Source organism: Mchenga conophoros, linkage group LG12 (genome assembly GCF_057382185.1).
Source record: "Mchenga conophoros isolate Kocher_MC1m ecotype Shallow Benthic linkage group LG12, M_conophoros_male_GT1.1, whole genome shotgun sequence".
NCBI lineage: Eukaryota > Metazoa > Chordata > Actinopteri > Cichliformes > Cichlidae > Mchenga > Mchenga conophoros.
The window spans coordinates 27,103,894-27,123,788 of NC_140537.1; the positions used below are offsets into that span (position 1 = coordinate 27,103,894).

The 19,895-nt window shown below is 39.0% G+C and overlaps 1 protein-coding gene across 1 annotated transcript; it reads left to right on the forward strand.

The window, feature by feature from the left end:
• Positions 1-673: 673 nt before the first annotated feature.
• Positions 674-5,258, forward strand: cdo1 (cysteine dioxygenase, type I). Its single transcript, XM_085294888.1, has 5 exons — positions 674-930; positions 2,222-2,299; positions 2,976-3,133; positions 3,664-3,833; positions 4,804-5,258. The coding sequence occupies exons 1-5, from the start codon at positions 761-763 to the stop codon at positions 4,831-4,833; spliced, it is 606 nt and encodes a 201-aa protein (XP_085151014.1). The 5' UTR covers positions 674-760; the 3' UTR covers positions 4,834-5,258.
• The last annotated feature ends 14,637 nt before the right edge of the window (positions 5,259-19,895 follow it).

The window sequence follows — 19,895 nt, forward strand, 5'->3', positions numbered from 1 at the left end:
AATTTACATATATAAAAACTTGTTGTAGCTTTTTTATTTTTAAAAAAGCAAGCATTTTTTCAGTACATCTCTACAGTATTAATCTAATGACTTCGTGAAACTAAATCACTTCATGCAACTAAATCAAAGCTAAGCTAAAGACAAACACTATTAAAATATACAGTAATATATGCAGACACACATTTCATGTCTCCCATAACATGACTGCTGCCAATCAAACGTTTTTCCCACGTTTTCTCCTCCATCCTGATTCAGTTCTGCAACAAATGGATCAATTCAGAGGAGAGCGCCCACAAAAAGAGGGGAGAAAGGCCATTACTAGAGGAATGTCTCGGTGGGAGAAGAAAAGGAGACAGAAAGACACAAGAGGTGTCTGTGTTTTGACAACGTGGTGGAGCCGGCCTCAGAGAGGATTAGTCCAAGTTGTTAAAGTGTGAGATTAACGGATATCTTAGTCAGAACATACAAAAACATAAAATTCACCTCTATAAAGTAAGTGTGGTGAAAATACAACCCCGTGTTTCTGTAACTTTCCAGCGAGAGAATATTCAAAATTTCAATTGGACTGTTAGATGTGGGCGTTCACCATTTTCCGTAATGGTACAGTCCGTCTCCAGCTTCCCCCCCAAAAAAAAAAAAATTTGCGGCGCCGGCCTATAAAAACTAAAGGACTGTGCAAACTAGAAAGTCTTCACCACCTGAAGTTTTAACTGAAGCGACATACCTGAGAGAGAAAAAAACTCTCCTCTTCAGCACAGCGATGGAGCAAACCGAGGTGGTCAAACCAGAAACCCTGGACGACTTGATAAAAATCCTGCACAGCATTTTCGAGAGTGACTGCATCAATGTTGAGGAGGTTCAGAATTTAATGGAGTCATATGAGAGCAATCCTCAGGAGTGGATGAAGTATGCAAAATTTGACCAATACAGGTAAAATATTCGTGTTTCTGTTTGTTTTGGGGGTTTTCAACACCTACCCACCCAGATATTCCTCATCTATGCTGTTGTCCTTTGGACTTTTGCACCTTGACCTAGTGTCGTGTTGCTTTATCGATATTCAAAATTATATTTACTCTATCATGTTTTTGTTTACCCTAAACATGTGTCATGAGTCCCTTTTCTTTCCTTTTTTAAATTGAAAAGGTACTCTTGAAAAAAAATGCTGTGGCAAACTTCTGCATGCATTTGCTCAGTAGCTAAAAGCATTATTTTTTTTTGAATGAAAGTGGCTGATTTATTTATTTATTTTCATTTAGGTGACAAAACTGCTGCTCTAAGGTTTTACTTTGAAAAGAAAATTGCTTGGCCTATATTAGTGTGCTTTATTTTGAAAGGTCGTGTTACAATGAGGAGATATGCAAACCAGTTCATTCCTCAGTTCTCTGTTCTATTCAAAACTTTAAAGAGCCCCCCCGTCCCAGTCTTTTGATTAGTGAGGGTTCAATGGAAGGCGGGTGTGTGCCATCCAATCAACACCGAGAACTGATACACACCCGCTGATTTTTGGCAAATGGGACAAGTTTGGTCTCTGCCGGGCAGACTTTCTTTTTCCAGCCTGGTTAAAATTGTTGAGCAATAAACTTCAAACAAAAAGTATAATATTTCATTAAATCTAGTTCAGGAAACAAATTAGTTTTATTGCCTGAACCCTAACCAAAGTGTGACTGAAAATTTTGAATAGTCATTAAAAGAGCGTTTTTGTTTTGTTGTTTGTTTGTTTGTTAGAAAGTCCTGAAAGCCACTAGTTTCCCAATCTCACAACTGCATCTGCTTGCTAATGTTTGCACACGTTGCAATTGCACAGTCCAGAAAATACAGGCCTAGTAAGAACACAGACACAAAAGTGGAGGGTATGAGGTTTTCTGTATGAGGACTATTGGACAATGATTAAAACTCTTCTGTTTCTTTGTGGGTTCCAGCTGGATGACGTGAAAGCTTCTTGGATTTCCAAAATAAAATTGATTTGTATTAATGTAATGTACAGCTTATTGTGAAAAGTTATTTCAAGTCATTCATCAGTTTTCTGCATTTAAGAAAAAAGAGAAAAAAAAAAGGAATTTAATCACTTGAAAATCAAATATTATATTTTGACAAGACATTTAAATCAAAAAAGCTCCAAACTGCTTGTAAATTCAGCCCTTCACTCCTCTGTAACTGTATAGTTGTGACATAATGCATCATATTTTTCCATGTACATTTGACATATTTCTCATTCCTGCAGATACACAAGGAACTTGGTTGATAAGGGTAATGGGAAGTTCAATCTCATGGTTCTCTGCTGGGGTGAAGGCCACGGCAGGTAAGATATTTGTATCTTTAAAAATAAATAACATCATTATAATTCATATAAAATAATCTGATCAGAAAACTGAATTTGTTTAAACCTTTAATAATAAGATTTCTGTTTCGGGGTTTCAGTCATGTTACAAGCCTATACTCTTAGATACTGTAGGCCACATGGCCATGTTTCTCACTGGCAATTATTGCATTAGTTAATAAAGATAACAAAGTCCAATGTTCTACACACTGACAGATTATGTAAATAGACATTGTTTGATATCTTATGTCCCACTTTGTCAGCAAATGTCACCTGATAATTCCTGGATGTGTTGCAAATCTTTTTATATGATTACGTATTAAAAGATGCAGATCAGCAGCTGTCTTTTTTTCACACAAGAAAAGACTGTTTTATCACATGGCTGTACCAGTACTAGTGTTTTAAAACAGGGACTTGTTAAGTAAGACTGTTCTGGGAATTTCTTGTTTTGTTCTCTTGAACATACAGTATTGGTGATATGATATGGGGCATGACTTCTAAACATAGCTGTTCAAAGTATGTTTAGCTCTTGCCGTGAAAACTTAAGATTTGCCTCGTCTTCCCAATTTTTATTTTTTAACATCCTCATCATCTTGTCTAATTTTTATGAAGAGAGCAGTGTTGTCATATTCTGACCGTGTTCTTTAACGCTTTGCAGTAGTATCCATGACCACACAGAGTCCCACTGCTTCATGAAGCTCCTGCAGGGTCAGCTGAAGGAGACGCTGTTCGAGTGGCCAGAGAGCAAATCACACGGCGATATGGTCCAAAAGTCACAAAGGATTCTTCAGGAAAACAAGGTTGCTTACATAAATGGTGAGACACCAAACTGTCTGACTATCTTTTTTTTTTTTTTTTTTTTTTTTTTAAACCAGAGCTTGTTCTCCAACAGAATTTAGATCTGTGCTGATATCTTGATATCTGTCTATGGAGTCATTTTAACTGGTGCTTCATTTTACTCACATCTTTATTATGCCTATGCAGTGTTCAATACAATAGACCAAACGAACGTATGTGATCATTCGAGATATGCTAATGTGAAATTTCCTTGAAACTTAGGCAAGGCTGTTAAATGTGTGGCTTCTCTGTCAGCGTGCAGTAAAACCCAAGTTTCCAACCTCTGCAGTTACATAATGTCTAATTGGTCTCACAGGCAGCTGTAAATTTACAATGAACTTTTTTTTTTTTTTTTCCCTTCAAATCCCTGCCTGGCGTGTATGTCCGTGAGGCAAATAGAGCTCTGGTGTCATGTTTCTGCCTTTAACTGTTGTTGAGCCATGTTTTACAGCATTCCAATGTTACAGGTATGCTGTTTGTTCATACATGTGTACGTGTGTGTGTTTTAGACTCCATTGGTCTGCATCGTGTGGAAAATGTCAGCCACACTGAGTGTGCAGTAAGCTTGCACTTGTACAGTCCCCCTTTCGAGACCTGCCAGACATTTGACCAGCGGACAGGACACAAGAACTCTGTCAAGATGACCTTCTGGAGCAAATATGGAGAAAGGACTCCATTTGTAAGCAGTTGTTTTTTTTTTTTTTTTTTTTTAAATTACTTTAATACACATAGATTGAGTGAAACCTTCCAATTCATGCTTTGACCCCCCCCCCCCAGAAAGGCTTGAGTACTGAAACTTAAAACTCACAAAGATGCATTTGTCAGGTGCATAAAATCAAATCTAGTCAGCGTGCATTACAAATTACAATGTAGCTCTGTTACTGTACAGTGGGCACACTGCTTACTCCATTCCCCGCTTCCCCATGTCTCACCCAGCAAAAATACCTTCTAAGCAGGAAATGGGAAGAGCTAATACTTTCTTGCTTTTTTCATTAAGCAGAGCCCATAAAGAATGAAGGCAGCACTCCTTTAAGATTCAAGAATTAGTAGAAAGTTTCCATTTCCTTTCCTTCCTTTACTTTATTGTGCTTCCAAATGCTTCAGCTTTAACAAAAAGTTGCTTGAGTGAACAGAAGAGTTAGGTATTGAACATATAAGAGTGTTAAAGTTCAGACAGACAGAGGGAGAGAATAATCAATAAAGGTCAATTTATTATAAACTAGAATCAGCTCGTCAAGGTCTTCAATAAATTAGTTATTAATAATTACACAAAGGGGGAAAAACAAGACCAATTACACTGTCGGACCTCCGCCTGTTTTGGCCGCCCTGCCAAAGAGCATCAGCCTTATCTTAAATCTACAAGTTGTATAAGCATACCTTGGTCATAACACTGTTAATTAAGTTCATTTGATTGCAACACCAAACATGCAAGATAAGATAAGTATATCTGTGTGAGCACACAGTGAACCTAGCGCGGCATACGTCCATAGTTCTCAACAACTGTTCGAGGCTATTTTACAGACATTACATGTCTCCGTTTAGACCATGACTGTAAACATTCCTGTTTTAGCTTTGCTCAGGACTTGACATAAAGGAAAATGTGACCTTATCTTAGTCTAAAATTGTCTTTCTTCCCAACCCTTTCTTAGGAAACCACAGTTTCGCAAGAGAACAACTAAAGGGCACCAAAAGAGACTCCAGATGATGAAGACATTTGAAGTGACAATGTTATGATATTGAGTCAACGGGAAACTGCTGGTGAAGCGAAAATGTGGACCTATGACTAAGCAACCTATTTAAAAATCAGGAGTTGGCTAGTTCAAAAGGACAACCCAGTAATTAGAATGGCTTTATCACTGCCCAGTGTGAGCTTGGCAAATACTGATGAGCACAGGACGAATGCATGAATAGGCTTGGACATGGATTGAATCTGCCTTTTGTTTGCTGGGCCTGAGGAGACCCTTTTCCAATAACAACATTCCTGTCTATCCATGACCTGTGTAACCACACTGTGACGTTATGGCCAATAGTCAAAGACTAGACCTTTAGATTTTCCTAAATTTTATGTATTTCCAGATTTTTTTTTTTTTTTTTTTTGGGGGGGGGGGGGGGGAGGAGGAGGATCTTAAATCTGGTTTGATCTCAATGATGTACTTTTATAGTTGTATTTACTGTTGATTTACGCCACTGACAATTGTCTTAACACCTGTTGAAAATTGTAATGAAATGTAACATTGTTTGTACAGTCTAACAAGTTGGGGTTTTTTTTTTGGGGGGTTTTTTTTGTTTTTTTTGCATTTGGAAAATTAGTTGTAAAGCTTTAGAGCTGTGTTGTTTTTAAAGTGTCACGCTTGTAATTTATTTGCAGGATCTTACGTACACTGAAAGAGTGTTTAAATCTGCTCTTAAATGTGTTCATATTAAAGGTTTGACCAGGCGAAGTGAAGCGACTACTTTTATTGGCAGAAAATATATTTAGGTTACTTTCTCTCGGGATTTTAGCGTATTGTGATTGTAACTGCATTTGTTTAGTGTTTAACTTCACAGCAAACCACTTATTATAGTGCTGTCAACATGCTAGTTTTCTGATGCAGTAATTGATACATCTGGCCATAACTGAAGTCCATTAAACACCATTATTGTTTGCAGAAAGTTTCAATCTGTTTTGTCTTTATTTTTCATGTTCTGAATTTTCTTCAATGCTTATTGTTATTCATAGAATTTTTTTTTTTTTTTTTTTTTTTTAAGCTTAAATTTCGTTGGATAAACCTTTACAATCACTTAAATCGCATCTTTCTAACCAGGTACAGTATTAGTAATGAAAACTGTGGGTCGATAACATTTGGAGCGTTGGCTGGTAATTATAAGCTGCCTGTATGGAAATCTACATTTGGCCAAAGTATATTTGGGGTATTTGTTGCCTTACAAAATTAAAGGTGGGTCTAACTGGGATCTTTTAAAAATCAAACAGAAACCATTTTTAAATATTAACCAATCATGTAACCATGAATAACTTGCTGTCTTGTTAGGGTATTTCAGTCCGTCCTATCATTTGTTGTGTTTGATTTTTGTGTTTTAGGATGCCTTTTGATTTTCTTCTGTTTTAAAGATCCATTTGGGGACGGGCATTGCAGACTAGATTAGGCAATAAATGCTGTGGTGTGTTCCCTGATTCATGTTACATACTTGTCCTTATGTAAAAATGAACAAAACTAAGACAAACTCAGTCACTATACTCGCATACAAATTCTGCCTAGAATTCCACATAGTGTATTTGAGAGACATTATCAAAAGTTTCAGCGTTACAACACCAAAGCAACACAGTGAAGTTTGAATTTCTAACCTTTAATATCTCCTGCTGATGTATTATACACTCACAGGCACTTTATTTGACACATGTTGTCAATACCATGTCAGAGTCCCTATTCTTCATGGTATTAAGTTGAAAAGGTTCCTTGGAGATTGTATTTCATATTCAAATGATCGCATCACACAATTTCTGCAAAATAATCAGTTGCACATAGCAAACCTCCCATTCCACTACATCCTAAAGGTGCACTGTTGGATTAATATTGGTTGTATATGGAGGTCATTTGAGTACAATGAAATCACTGTCATGTTCAAGACACTTGAGATAATCTGACTTTGTGACATATCCTACCGGAAGCAGGCATCAGACAATGGGTACAATGGGTGGTCATGAAGTGATGGCCGTAGTCAGCAACAATACTTTGATTAAACATTAAACCCTCACCACAGGCAACGTGGTGGCATGGTGGTTAGCACTGTTATCTCACAGCAAGAAGGTCCTGAGTTCAATAATACCATCAGGCTGGGATCTTTCTGTGTGGAGTTTGGATGTTCTCCCTGTGTTTTTGTGTGGGCTCTATCCAGGTACTCCGGCTTCCTCCCACATTCCAAAGACATGGAGTTAGTGGGGTTAGGTTAATTGGAAACTCTTAATTGCCCATGAGTGTGAATGGTTGTCTGTCTCTATGTGTTAGCCGTGTGACAGACTGGCGACCTGTCCAGAGTGTACCCTACCTCTTGCCCTAAGACAGCTGGGATAGGCTCCAGCAGCTGCAGCTCACAGAATATTTTCTTTTTTCCCGACCATTCTCTCTAAATCCTTGAGATGGTTGTGCAGGAACAGAGTAGAACTTAGCAGACCGGCAGATTCTGAAATAAAGTTCAAAGTCACTTAAACCACCTTTTTCCCCATGTCTACATGACTTGAGTTGTTGGCATGCCATTGGCTGAGTAGACATCTGAAACAAGCAGTTGGATGGATATAGATAATTTGGTGGCTCTATATACAGAGCGATGCAACACCCGTGCCAACTCACTGATTATATCTTCATAGTCACATAAAAGTACTCCAGCATTATATTTGCAGGTGACAATAGCATGGTACCAGCATGCAAAGAAAGCAAACAGCTGCATTGATGTACACGTTTCTATGTGTACTTTGGTTAGAGGGAAATATTGATTGGCCATTAACTTGACTAGCAAAAACATTTTGGTAAAAGTGCGCTGATAACAATATTAAGGAACCAGAGATCAAGGTCTGCCGCATTTTACTGGCAAGCCAACAAGTGTATTAAGTGTACCACTTGTGAATCAGAAAGATAACATGCTACTGAAAAGTAAAGCGTACGTGCACAGAAACAGCAGGCTTCATCATGTTCCCTGTGTCAGTTTCACATGCCCAGTTAGACTACTGCAGACTATTGCAGTCAATGACCAGATAACACAGTAGGTAATAGTGCACGAGGTAAGTGCACTTTAATCTGTTCCTCTATGTTGCATTTTGGGTGTTCTTTGCACAAACATATGGCTTCTTAGTCTCTGTCCTTTTATTCATTTTTGTACATTGTATAATGTTATTTGTATATAAAAAGATGACAATGAACAGTGTAGTTTCCACAAGATAGGAAAATGAGTCAGTTTACGCAAAGAGGAACAAATGAAATGTTTTCATACTCATATAAAAGTGACAATTTTGGCCAGAAGGTTACATATCCTCATCATGTGCATGAATATCATGGTCATTTTGGGCTTTTAATTATTTCATTGAGCTGTTCTTTTTCCAGGGTACAGCACACATCTTTAACCCTCTGGGGTCCAGGGTATAATTGGCCGTTTTTGACTACTTTTGATTTTACCTCTATATTTCACCTTTAAAATATGTTTTTCTTGCCTTGTTTGGTATCATTATTTTCGGCACAACCTCAAATATCTGAAATTTGAGTTGTTTTTTCATTTTGGTATACTATATTAGCACAGTTGATCTAAATTCAGACAAAAAATTCAAAATCCGAGTAGAAAAAAGTTATATTTTTTTTACTGTAAAACCTACAAACATGTTTAACGAATCATTTTCATGACTTGAAATGCAAATAGAAATTGTACATTTCTAAAAATTATGCACAAGTTTTGCAAACAACAAAGTTATACGGTACTATTTACCTAAAAATGCAGCCAAGGCCTCAGGCGTTTTTTATATAACTATTTAAATCTATTTACAGAACAATCAGGTGTGCTGTATCAAATAAGAAGGCACACAAATTATTTGTGCCAGTCCAAAAAATGTAGTTTGTGTTCAGTATAAGACAGAGGAGAACACCAAAGGCCCAAACCCTGCAGGTCTGACAGCAGTTGCATGAGTCCAGTTTTCCGTGTGGGAACAGCGTTTACACTGGAATCTGCCTTTGACGGCTTTTTTAGAGCAAATATGAAATTCAGCAGTATAACTGACACACAATACAAGACAATAACTACACAACAAACTAACTACAGCCTCCAAACACGCTAAACGTCACTAATGTCTCACATATGAAAACTTGCTCTCTCTCTCTCTGTCTTCTGCTCGCCCGCTTTCCGTCGCGGGTGTCACTCCTAAAAACTTCCCCCTTCTCCCTAAACAACAAAATGTCACATGTTGCCTTATCCTTTTTTTCGTTTGGCTGACATGGTAAACTCTAACACCAATAGGGAAGGGGTGTTTTTTCTTTTTTCACTCGTAAGCTTAGAGTGTTTGCTAGCGCTGTCTGTAGAAAACGCCGTTTTTACCGTCCTTCCCGCTGTAAACACCACTGTTTTGTTCAGAAAAAAAACATCGGGTGTATTTTTTTTATCATAACTCTGGTTTTACGTGGCCCATCGACACAATTCAAAAACTGGTATATATTTTTAAGTCCGCACTTTCGACCCAAGTTGAAATGGAGACTGTCGTGCTGCACCTTGTAGCTGTGTCGTCTTAAATTTGTCATGTGATGTTGACGCGCCGGCGTGTCCGGCGACCTCAGAGGGTTAATGACTTAAAAAAAAAAAAGAACTATGTTCAAAAGTTTGAACTCACAATCCACAAGAGTCTAAAGTATACATATGCAGACATGCACTTACTTAAATCCTTTAATAACTGGTGCTAAAAGTTGTACAACACATATTAACTCCACTTTGAATTGACCTCTCATTAATGATCATGACTGGCTACAACTGGTAGTTTCTCTCTTTTCGCATAAAAGCCTTCAAGCTCCACGGAAATTTGCAGCTGACCACATGGACAAGCTAAATATCTTCTGGAGAAAAGTGTAATTGACAAATGAGAGAGATTGGGCTATTTGGCCACAGTGACAATAGGTTTGGATGAGTAAAGTTGAGGTTTTCAAGCCAAATAAGTCTCCGGGCCAGTCTTGGTAGCCGGGGATCAGTCCACCAGGGCATCCGCTCCTGGCTGCCGCCCGGCTCACAATGCACCCAACCCCTACGGTGCCTCCTGCTGGTGGTGGGCCTGCAGGAAGATGGGCCCATGTCCCTTTTTCGGGCTGGGCCCAGTTGGGCCCTATGAACTAAGGCCTGGCCACCATATGCTCGCCCTCGGGCACCCTCCCTGGGCCTGGCTCCAGGGCTGGGCCCCGGTAAACCTATCCCGGGCAGGGTAAACTGTTCCTCCGGTGATATTCTCACAAGGGTCTTCTGAATCGCTCTTTGTCTGGTCCCTCACCCAGGACCAATTTGGCATGGGAGACCCTACAAGGGGGCAAAAGCCCCCAGACAACATGGCTCCTGAGATCCCTGAAACACACAAACCTTTCCACCACGATGTGGTAGCGATTTGCAGAGGGGACAGTGACCAGAGGTGGTGTATGTTTACCAACTGTCAAGCATGGTGGTGGTAGCATAATGCTCTGGTGTTGTTTGGCTGTCAGTGGTACTGATTAATTGCTGAAGGTGGATGGAACAACGAGGAAGGATGTCTACCTCCAGATTCTTAATCTCAAACCAACAGCTAGACAGTTGAAACATGGAGGCAACTGGGTGTCCCAACAGGACCCAAACAGACATAAAAACTGGCTAACATTAAAATTCTGGTATAGCCTTCCCAAAGCCCAGACTTCAATGTCATTGAAAATGTGTGGTCTATACTTAAAAACTGGGTCTGTGCCAGGAAACCAACCAATTCAGAATTCTAATAACTGTGCCAAGAAGTGTGGTCAAATATGAAACTAGAATCATGCCAGAAGCTTGCTGATGGCTGTCAAAAGCATGTGGTTGAGGTGAAGCTTTCTAAGGGACATTTAACCAAATGCACATGGGGGTTTATCTGTATATTTGAGCCTGTATGGATACTTTTGATCGTGTGTAGAGCAAGGCAAGGCAAGGCAAGGCAAATTTATTTGTATAGCACAATTCAACAACAAGGTGATTCGAGCAGAGAAAATCCAAGATAAATTCAAAGTTGTGCATCCAATTCTTCTGTTTTTAAGTCATTAAGGATGTATGCTGTACAGTCATTCCACACTGGAAAAAGAACAGACTTTTCACCATTGCTGTATACGCTTTTGAAACGTATTTCGTTGACTTTGCTCTCCTCTCTCCAAACAAACGTCATTAGTTGCATTTCTTCACTATTTACCTTTGGAGAGGTAAATCACAGTGTTCTCACAGGAATGTGAGTTTGTTCCAAATAAATGTTCCCAGATTTTCCTATAACAAGTCAACAATGGCCTACAGCCAGTGTTGCATAACAATGAAGCAATCGCTTTGATTATCCCGGCAAGACTCCAGTTTTATATGAGGGCACGATTAGCATGAGTGAGAGTAAAGAAATTGCTCCTATCAAACAAGAACATTGTGAACACAACTTATCTGTTAATATTAGACTATGACACAAATGCTTCATGGACTTAAAAAAAACTCTTTATCATTCACATGTTCATGAGAAGACTTGATGTGTCAGCAATTAAGACAACTGGTGCATTTGATACTCGCACAGCATTTATTTATATTCATTTATTTATTTAGATACATTGTTCTACATATTTGTTATGTACCATATTTCAACTGATGATGTGGTGAGTCCCTTTCCTTTCCATTTTGTGGATTTAAACATTTCTGGAAAAAGTGCTGAAAGATAATATCATGTAATTTCCTCAGTGTACATGTTGATCTTGGATGATATTTTTGGCCCAGACAGAAGACAGTTTGGCACCTTGTAGTAAAAATGTTCTGCAGAAATATTTGGAAGTGTGTCAGTTCTTGTGTTTTTTTTTTGTTAGGTAAGTTTTGATACAGAGTCTCCACCTTGGATTGTTCTCTGTGTTCCCACATTCTCACCACTTAAATATTGCAGTGTTGGAGCAGCTGTAGTTGTGGGGAAGCCATAAACCTTAAAGACAGGTTTCACATTGTTTTTGTTTTTTTTAACCAACTACTAGCGCTGAGATTGAAAATGCAGAGAATAGGAGTGTGTCCTATGATAATAACAGCGATAACAATAAGCCAGGCTTCTAAAACTTTCTAGCACACCAGAAGAAACTGAAAAGCTAATTTACTTATCGAAGCGGCCTCTGTACATTGATAGTGAAACACTCATTCACAAATATGTTGCACTGTACACTTGGCAGCCCAGTTTTTATTACAGAGTCATAAAGTATGTTTTCTCTGCATTGTCAGGCCTTTTAGGTCATCACTTTATGTAAATATTAAAGTCCACATTTGGTCGTTTATATTTTTCTTTCATGTTCTAGGCTTTACTGTATAAAGTCATGTATCTTGATGCCAGAAAGATGTTTCATATTTATTTGGTGAAAGTGAAATTTCTTGCTAAAAACTGACTGCTCAATATTTTGTGTGCCTATGTGTAAACATGTTGCCTGCATTGTAATTAAACCAAGACTGGCCTTCAATTGAAGAAACTTGTATCTTGTATCCACTAGCTACTTTATCTGTCTATACACAGTACTGTGTCTTGACTCACTCCTTATTTCTTTGTATTTTTGTAGGAAAATGGGAAAAAAGGTGCAGCAATTATTTTTAAACATATGCAAATATAGAATAAAGCACATAAGGCAAAAACAGTTAACAATACTAATAAACTTGAAAGTCCACCTTTCTTCGGCAACACAGCCTGAGCTCTCTTAGGCCAGCTTTCTTGTCATTTCTTTAAGTAGTCTTCCGGAAAAGTTCTCCAGACTTCTTGAAGGACATTCAAAGTTCTTCTTTGGATGTTGGCTGCTTTTTGTTCCATTGTCCATCAACATGGTTCCACACTGCTTCATTGATGTTGAGGTCCGGCTTCATCCCGACGTTTTGTCACGTCCCGCGGCATTCCTGAGGAACACGAAAGGTGACCTTCCTCGTTCTAATGGTATGCGCCGGGTTATGGATGAAATCCAGTGGAATAACGCTCCTGCAGTAGTAAACATTGCAGCCATGTATTCCAGCCCTAAACCTAACCTTCTCCCTAACCCTAACCTTATTCCTAACCTTAACCAGCAGTTTAATGATGTGAAATAGTGTTTTCGGAAGAGTTTAAAAAAATAAAATAAAAAATGAACGAGCATGTGTAGATTGAGTCCAAAGGGTTGTCATATTTCCTAATTTTTCCGATGTCGTCATTTAGTAATGTGTTGGGTGGCCGAAAATGTAATATGTTGACAATTTGTCACCTAGCATAGAATGTTAGGCTTTGGGATGAGAATGTGTTGGCACGGCCAATCCATGTGTTTTTCTAGGTATGGTTTGACTGCATTGAGAGTATGTTGTGGACCACTGCCATACTGAAAAGAAAAACAAAACAAAACAAAACAATGTCATTCGGATGCTTTTCAGATTGAATGGTGGAACAAAATCTAACCATACTTTTCTGAGTTAACGATTCCACAAAGTTTGACAAGATCCCTAACATCACTGGCTGAAATATAGCCTCAAACTATGACAAACCCACCACCATATTTTACACATGGCTGTAGTCGCTGAATCTGATAGCATTGTGTTGGTGTTGCTCCTGGAGCAAAAAAACTAATGTTGGTTCATGTTTTACATTGTGAATTGACCAATCGCATTGTAGTGTTGTCATAGTTTTGCAATATTTGAGTCACACCATACACCAAACCGTAACCCTAACCACAATCACATCTTAATCCCCAACCTAACACGTTTTTCCCGGACTCGACATTAGCAAGTTTTTTTTTTTCTTTCCGGAAAGTATGACATAACAGTGTGATTGGTCAGTTGCAATGTTGACCTTGGACAAACATTGGCTATATCCCAATTCAGGGTCTGCAGCCTTAAAGGCTGCATTTTTTACATCACAGTGACGCGACGAAGGCTGTCCCAATTCAAAGGCTGCTCGAAATGCAGCCCTCAAATGCGTCCTTCATTTCCCTGAATTTTAAGGCTGTGACGGTGAACGAATCGTTCAATACTCGAGAATCTCTTTACTGACTCGTGAATCATGATTCACAAGCGCATCTGACTCACTGACTCAAACTAGCAAACTAATTTCATTAGTAGAAATATATGTAGCTTATAATTAAAATTGTAGGGAAAAAAAACCCAACAGCCAGTTTATTACCAAAACCATTCCTGCTCTGAACTGGAAGAAAAAACCCTGAGTAGAAGCTCACATCAAGACAATAGCTCCTCGGTTCACAGTAGCATCGCTCTGCTAACATGCTAACAGCACATTTGAGGTACTCACCCCCTCCCTCCTGTGCTGAATCATAGCATAAGCCAGGGCTCGGCAACCTGCGTCTCCGGAACCGCATGCGGCTCTTTAGTCCTTATAGTGCGGCTCCGAGTGGTTTGGGAAAATAAATTAGAAGTATTTAGCTGAATTGTATTTTATTTATGTTAGTTCTTTTTTAACTCGTAGTTCTAAATTGGAAGATTATTGTGATATTGAAATACAAAACTATAATTATATTCTATTATTTCTTCATCACTCAAAATAAGTGTCACACTCGCGGAAGCCGGTATACCCGCCGAAACACCGTGCATTTACCGAGACTTTCAACCCCAGGTGGGTCAATTATGAATCTTTGGATCCACATTATGTCAACAGCTATTCTCCACCGTGAACTACGTTAAAACAAACACCGCTCACACCTCACAGATGACAGCTTACAGTCCTGCATAAAGATGAAAGTGACTTCATACAGCCCCGATTTGCAGACGCTGTGCGCAGAGGTTCAGGAGCAGAACTCCCATTGTAAACATACCACGGCCGACCCGACGATGTTTCCATGAACACGCTGTACAGCTTCTCTTTATTGACCACTTTTCACACATGGTTGCTGTACGCATACAGCCGGCAGTAGCTTTTCAGCTCACAGCCCGACACACACCAACACAACATAGATAGCACAGATGTTAAATCGGCAAGGTGTGATTGCTGGTGCCGCTCAGGTGCGTCCGCCTCCCCTGCAGTGGCGCAGCAGACCACGCCTTGCCACACACATTAACCAGGTGAAATACATATTTAGGCAGAATTTTGTAAATATTTATTTATTTATTTATTTATTTATTTATTTAGTTTTTTAGCAGCAGTTCGCAGCCGAGTGTGAAGCAGCGGGAATGAGGATCAGCACCTCCAAATCTGAGGCCATGGTTCTCAGCCGGAAAAGGGTGGAGTGCCCACTCCGGGTCGGGGATGAGTTCCTGCCCCAAGTGGAGGAGTTCAAGTATCTCGGGGTCTTGTTCGCGAGTGATGGGAGAAGGGAGCCGGAGATCGACAGACGGATTGGGGCTGCAGCTGCAGTAATGCGGACGTTGCACCGGTCCGTCGTGGTGAAGAGGGAGCTGAGTGTAAAAGCGAAGCTCTCAATTTACCGGTCGATCTACGTCCCTACCCTCACCTATGGCCACGAGCTGTGGGTAGTGACCGAAAGAACGAGATCGCGGATACAAGCGGCAGAAATGAGCTTCCTCCGAAGGGTGGCTGGCCTCTCCCTTAGAGATAGGGTGAGAAGTTCGGCCATCCGGGAGGGGCTCAGAGTAGAGCAGCTGCTGCTCCACATCGAAAGGAGCCAGCTGAGGTGGTTCGGGCATCTGACAAGGATGCCCCCTGGGCGCCTCCTGGCTGAGGTGTTCCAGGCATGTCCCACCGGGAGGAGGCCCCGGGGCAGACCCAGGACACGCTGGAGAGATTATATCTCTCGGCTGGCCTGGGAACGCCTTGGTATTCCCCCGGATAAGCTGGAGGAGGTGGCTGGGGAGAGGGAGGTCTGGGCCTCTTTGCTTAGGCTGCTGCCCCCGCGACCTGACCGGACAAAGCGGATGAAGATGGATGGATGGATGGAGTTCAAAATGTGTTAATTACATAAATAAAATGTAATTTTCTTTGCAGCACTTCATGGATTTCATAAGCAACACACCTTAGTTGTTCACACAAAGCATAAAGTTAAAAAACAATATATACAGTGTTATCTTCATTTTAGATGTCAAAAGGTATTTGCGGCACCCAGTGTTTTCTTTTGCGTGGAAACTGGGTCCAAATGGCTCTTTTGCTGTTAAAGGTTGCTGACCCCTGGCATAAGCGAATAACTCAGGACTCACTAACCCCCTTCCTCCTGGCTCATAGCTCAAACGAGTTGAACGAATCACTGACTCACTCACTCACCCCCTCCCTCCTGGCTCACAGCTTCTTTTCTTCTTCTTGGTTGGCAACCAATGTTAAGGCACTTTACCGCCCCCTGGCTCACAGCTCAGTGGACATTTAGATGAGAAAATATATATTTGACACTTTTAAGGAAAATACCAATAAACTAAAATAAAAATAAAAAAATATTCCCTTTAGAGTTTTTTTTGCCCTTTTTTGCTCTAAAGAAAATAGTTGTTTTCGTTTACGATCATTCATCTTAGCAGTAGGATTTACATTAAAAGAGAAACAAATTAAGTTTGAGTGAAAATATACATTTTTGCCCTCTCTGGTCAATTGACTCAGTGACTCAAATGACTCAAGAAACCCAATTCACTTTGGTGAGTGACTCATTAAAACTCGATTCAGTAAAAAGAATCGAATTTACCATCACTAGTGTAGACTTCGTGGCCCAACATATCCCACAATTCATAGCGCTGCAGTCGGTGTGGATAATTTTGCCGCAGATGGCAGAAGCAGAGAGGCCGAAGAGTAAACTGTTAAAAGTAAGTACTGAATATTATGTCACTCATTTATGTGAAAATGTTTAATAATGAGGAACATTAAAACATTACTTTGGTCACATGTCGGCAAAGTCGCCATTAGCGATGTTTGTACTTTCAGCGTTTACTTGGTTTTAAAGCCTTTAAAATATAATAATACAATAGCTGACCTTAATCTTACAGAGAATCTGATGATTTTATGGATAATTAAAGTTATGGAAGAACCAGGGTACAGTACAGAGTACGAAGTGCATCTTTATCAAGGAATTGTTTCACTTTGTTCATAACTGCGAGGCTTCTGGAAATTTTGGTTTTTATGTGTCTGATGTGGGGTTTCCATGAAATTTTATTATCAATTACGACTCCCAAAAATTTGTTTTCACTCACATTATCAATTGGTACACCTTCAATGATAATTGGTAATTCTATATTATATTTTAAATTACCAAAAAACATTGCTTTAGTTTTATTTATATTTAATGATAATTTATTTATGTCCATCCATTTTTTTTATTAATTTTAGCTCCCTGTTTACAGTCATTACAAGATCAGTATAATCATCGCTACTGAAAAATATGTTGGTGTCATCTGCGAACAGTATGAGTTTAAGTACTTGAGAAACATCAAAAATATCATTTATGTATACATTGAAAAGTTTTGGTCCCAACACTGACCCTTGGGGAACACCACATTTAATACCAAGTTTCTCTGAGTGGTAATGCCCTATGCTAACATATTGTTCCCGACTCGTTAGGTAACTTTTTAACCAGTTACCAGCTTTCCCTCGAATACCATATCTTTCCAATTTATCCAATAAAATTGAGTGATTGATTGTGTCGAAGGCCTTTTTGAGATCAACAAAAATACCAACTGCATATTTATTTTTATCCAGTGTATCAGTAATTTCTTCTACTGCCTCAATTATCGCCATTGAAGTGGTTCTTTGCGTTCTGAAACCATACTGACCAACATTTATTATTTGATGTTTTTCCAAGGAATTTTTCTAATCTTGAATTAAAAAGTTTTTCTAGAATTTTTGAGAATTGAGGCAGTAGAGAAATAGGCCTATAATTGGTAAAACTGTGTTTGTCATTACTTTTATATAGTGGTATTACTTTCGCAATTTTCATTTTTTTTTGGAAAACAACCAGACTGAAATGATAAATTACAGATATATGTTAAGGGACTAGCAATATTCAGAATAACCTGTTTAACTACAGACATATTTATTTGATGATAATCCATTGAAGACTTACTTTTACATTTGAATGTGATATTTATTACTTCTTGCTCATTTGTAGCTGAGAGGAACAGTGAAAAGGGATTTGATTTTATATTACTGATATTTTCATTTTTATGACACGGGATGTCCGCTGCTAGTTCAGGGCCAACATTTATGAAGAATTTATTGAACCCAAGTTTAATATTCAGAAACCTAAAGTATGTATCAGCAGCAGAATGGACCTAAAAATAAATGTTTGTTTCAGTTCCATGAAGCTTTGAGTATTTTGGATTAGTAGTACTGCTGTGTTTGTTGCATCATATTGCTGTAATTGTTTATATGCTTTATATATTCTGGGGTAAGTTGATCTATAGTGTTACATCATATTTTATAAGGATGTTATGTGTTTGTAGACTTTCTGCCCAGTTTGACCCATTTAGCAGAGGTCAGCCTGTTTAAGGCTCTGATATCTATTCTGTATGACTTAAAGCAGTTATGACGTGGTCCGATTTTCTCACCCAATGAAGGAATATTTTATATATCGGTCTACTCTTCATTCTATCAGAAACAGTTATCACAGCTCGTACATTTGCTTTTTACACATAAATGTAAGCATTGAGCCAAATGTAGTAATGCTAACATACTGAAGGAACAACATTTGTCTCTTATATATAATACATCTATATATACACTGTCAAAGATACTCGTCTTTGAGTGAAGATTTAAGGTGATAGGAACGATAAATAAATGCAACTTGAATCTTTACTGAAGCTCAGTATTTGACATGGAGTTCAAACTCCCTGCTGTAATGACTAATAATGATTAATATAATAACTATAATATTGCCCATATTATATTTACATTACCAAAGTGAGATGACTTTAATCTCATGAACAACATTAGCTAATTGTTATTTACTAGCTAATCTTAAAATGACTGTTCAGTACAGAAATGAAGCCCAACAATCATGTTTTTACAGTCCCATGGTCTCAGCCTCAGATACTTATCAAATCACACAGAGCTCATGTAGAAACAATTGAACTAAATGTGTTCTCCTTCATTTCTGTCAAACAAAGCTGTATGACACGTTTCCAGCTGTTAGTATCATAATAATAATAATAATAATGGATTGGATTTATATAGCGCTTTTCAAGGCACCCAAAGCGCTTTACAATGCCACTATTCATTCACTCTCGGATTCACACACTGATGGAGGCAAGCTATGGTTGTAGCCACAGCTGCCCTGGGGCAGACTGACAGAAGCGAGGCTGCCATATTGCGCCATCGGCCCCTCCGGCCAACACCAGTAGGCAGTAGGGTAGTGTCTTTCCCAAGGACACAACGACCAGGACAGAGAGCCCGGGGATCGAACCGGATACAGCCATTATGTTGATCTAGGAACAACACCAACACAGGAGTATCAGATAGACCACTGTAAACACTCACTGTTGTACCTTGCTCCCGACTTTCTCCTGTATACTAACCTTGGTTTTTCCCCCCTTTGTTTCCCTTCCCTGAATCAACTGATGAATCAACTGAAAGGTCAGCCACAACTCCCAGTGTCTGTTTCAGGTCTTTGCTGTATTTTTTATATTTTTTATCAATATGATTTTCAGATACTGTTCATCTGTTAGAGACAGTTTTTGTGTTAGGCCATTCCACTTTTGTCCTATCATAAGCTACCTAGTCCCACAAGGGGAAATTTCCTTCATGTACTCAGTTTCCTTAATTTTTTAAATGATACTTTGATGACCATGCCAAGACATATTCCAAGAGATCAGCTAATAGCTCTGTGGGAAACACCTCGATGGTGCAAAAACATGTATTTTATGTGTCAAACATTGTTAGGTTTTGCATTTGTTATAGGTTAAAAATAAAAACAATTTCCTGAAAATGGTCAAGTACAAAGACTGGACTGGAAACAAATGAAAAAAAGCTAACGTCCAAAGAGCTATTTTGAAGAACCCCAGAAAGCCAGAAGAATTAGACATGAGTCGTGCCGCACAAGTTTAGATAAAATAAAGACCTTAATTCACTGAAATCTCAGCCAAAATAAGAGATACCACAACCAAAATTTACCATAGAAAATAG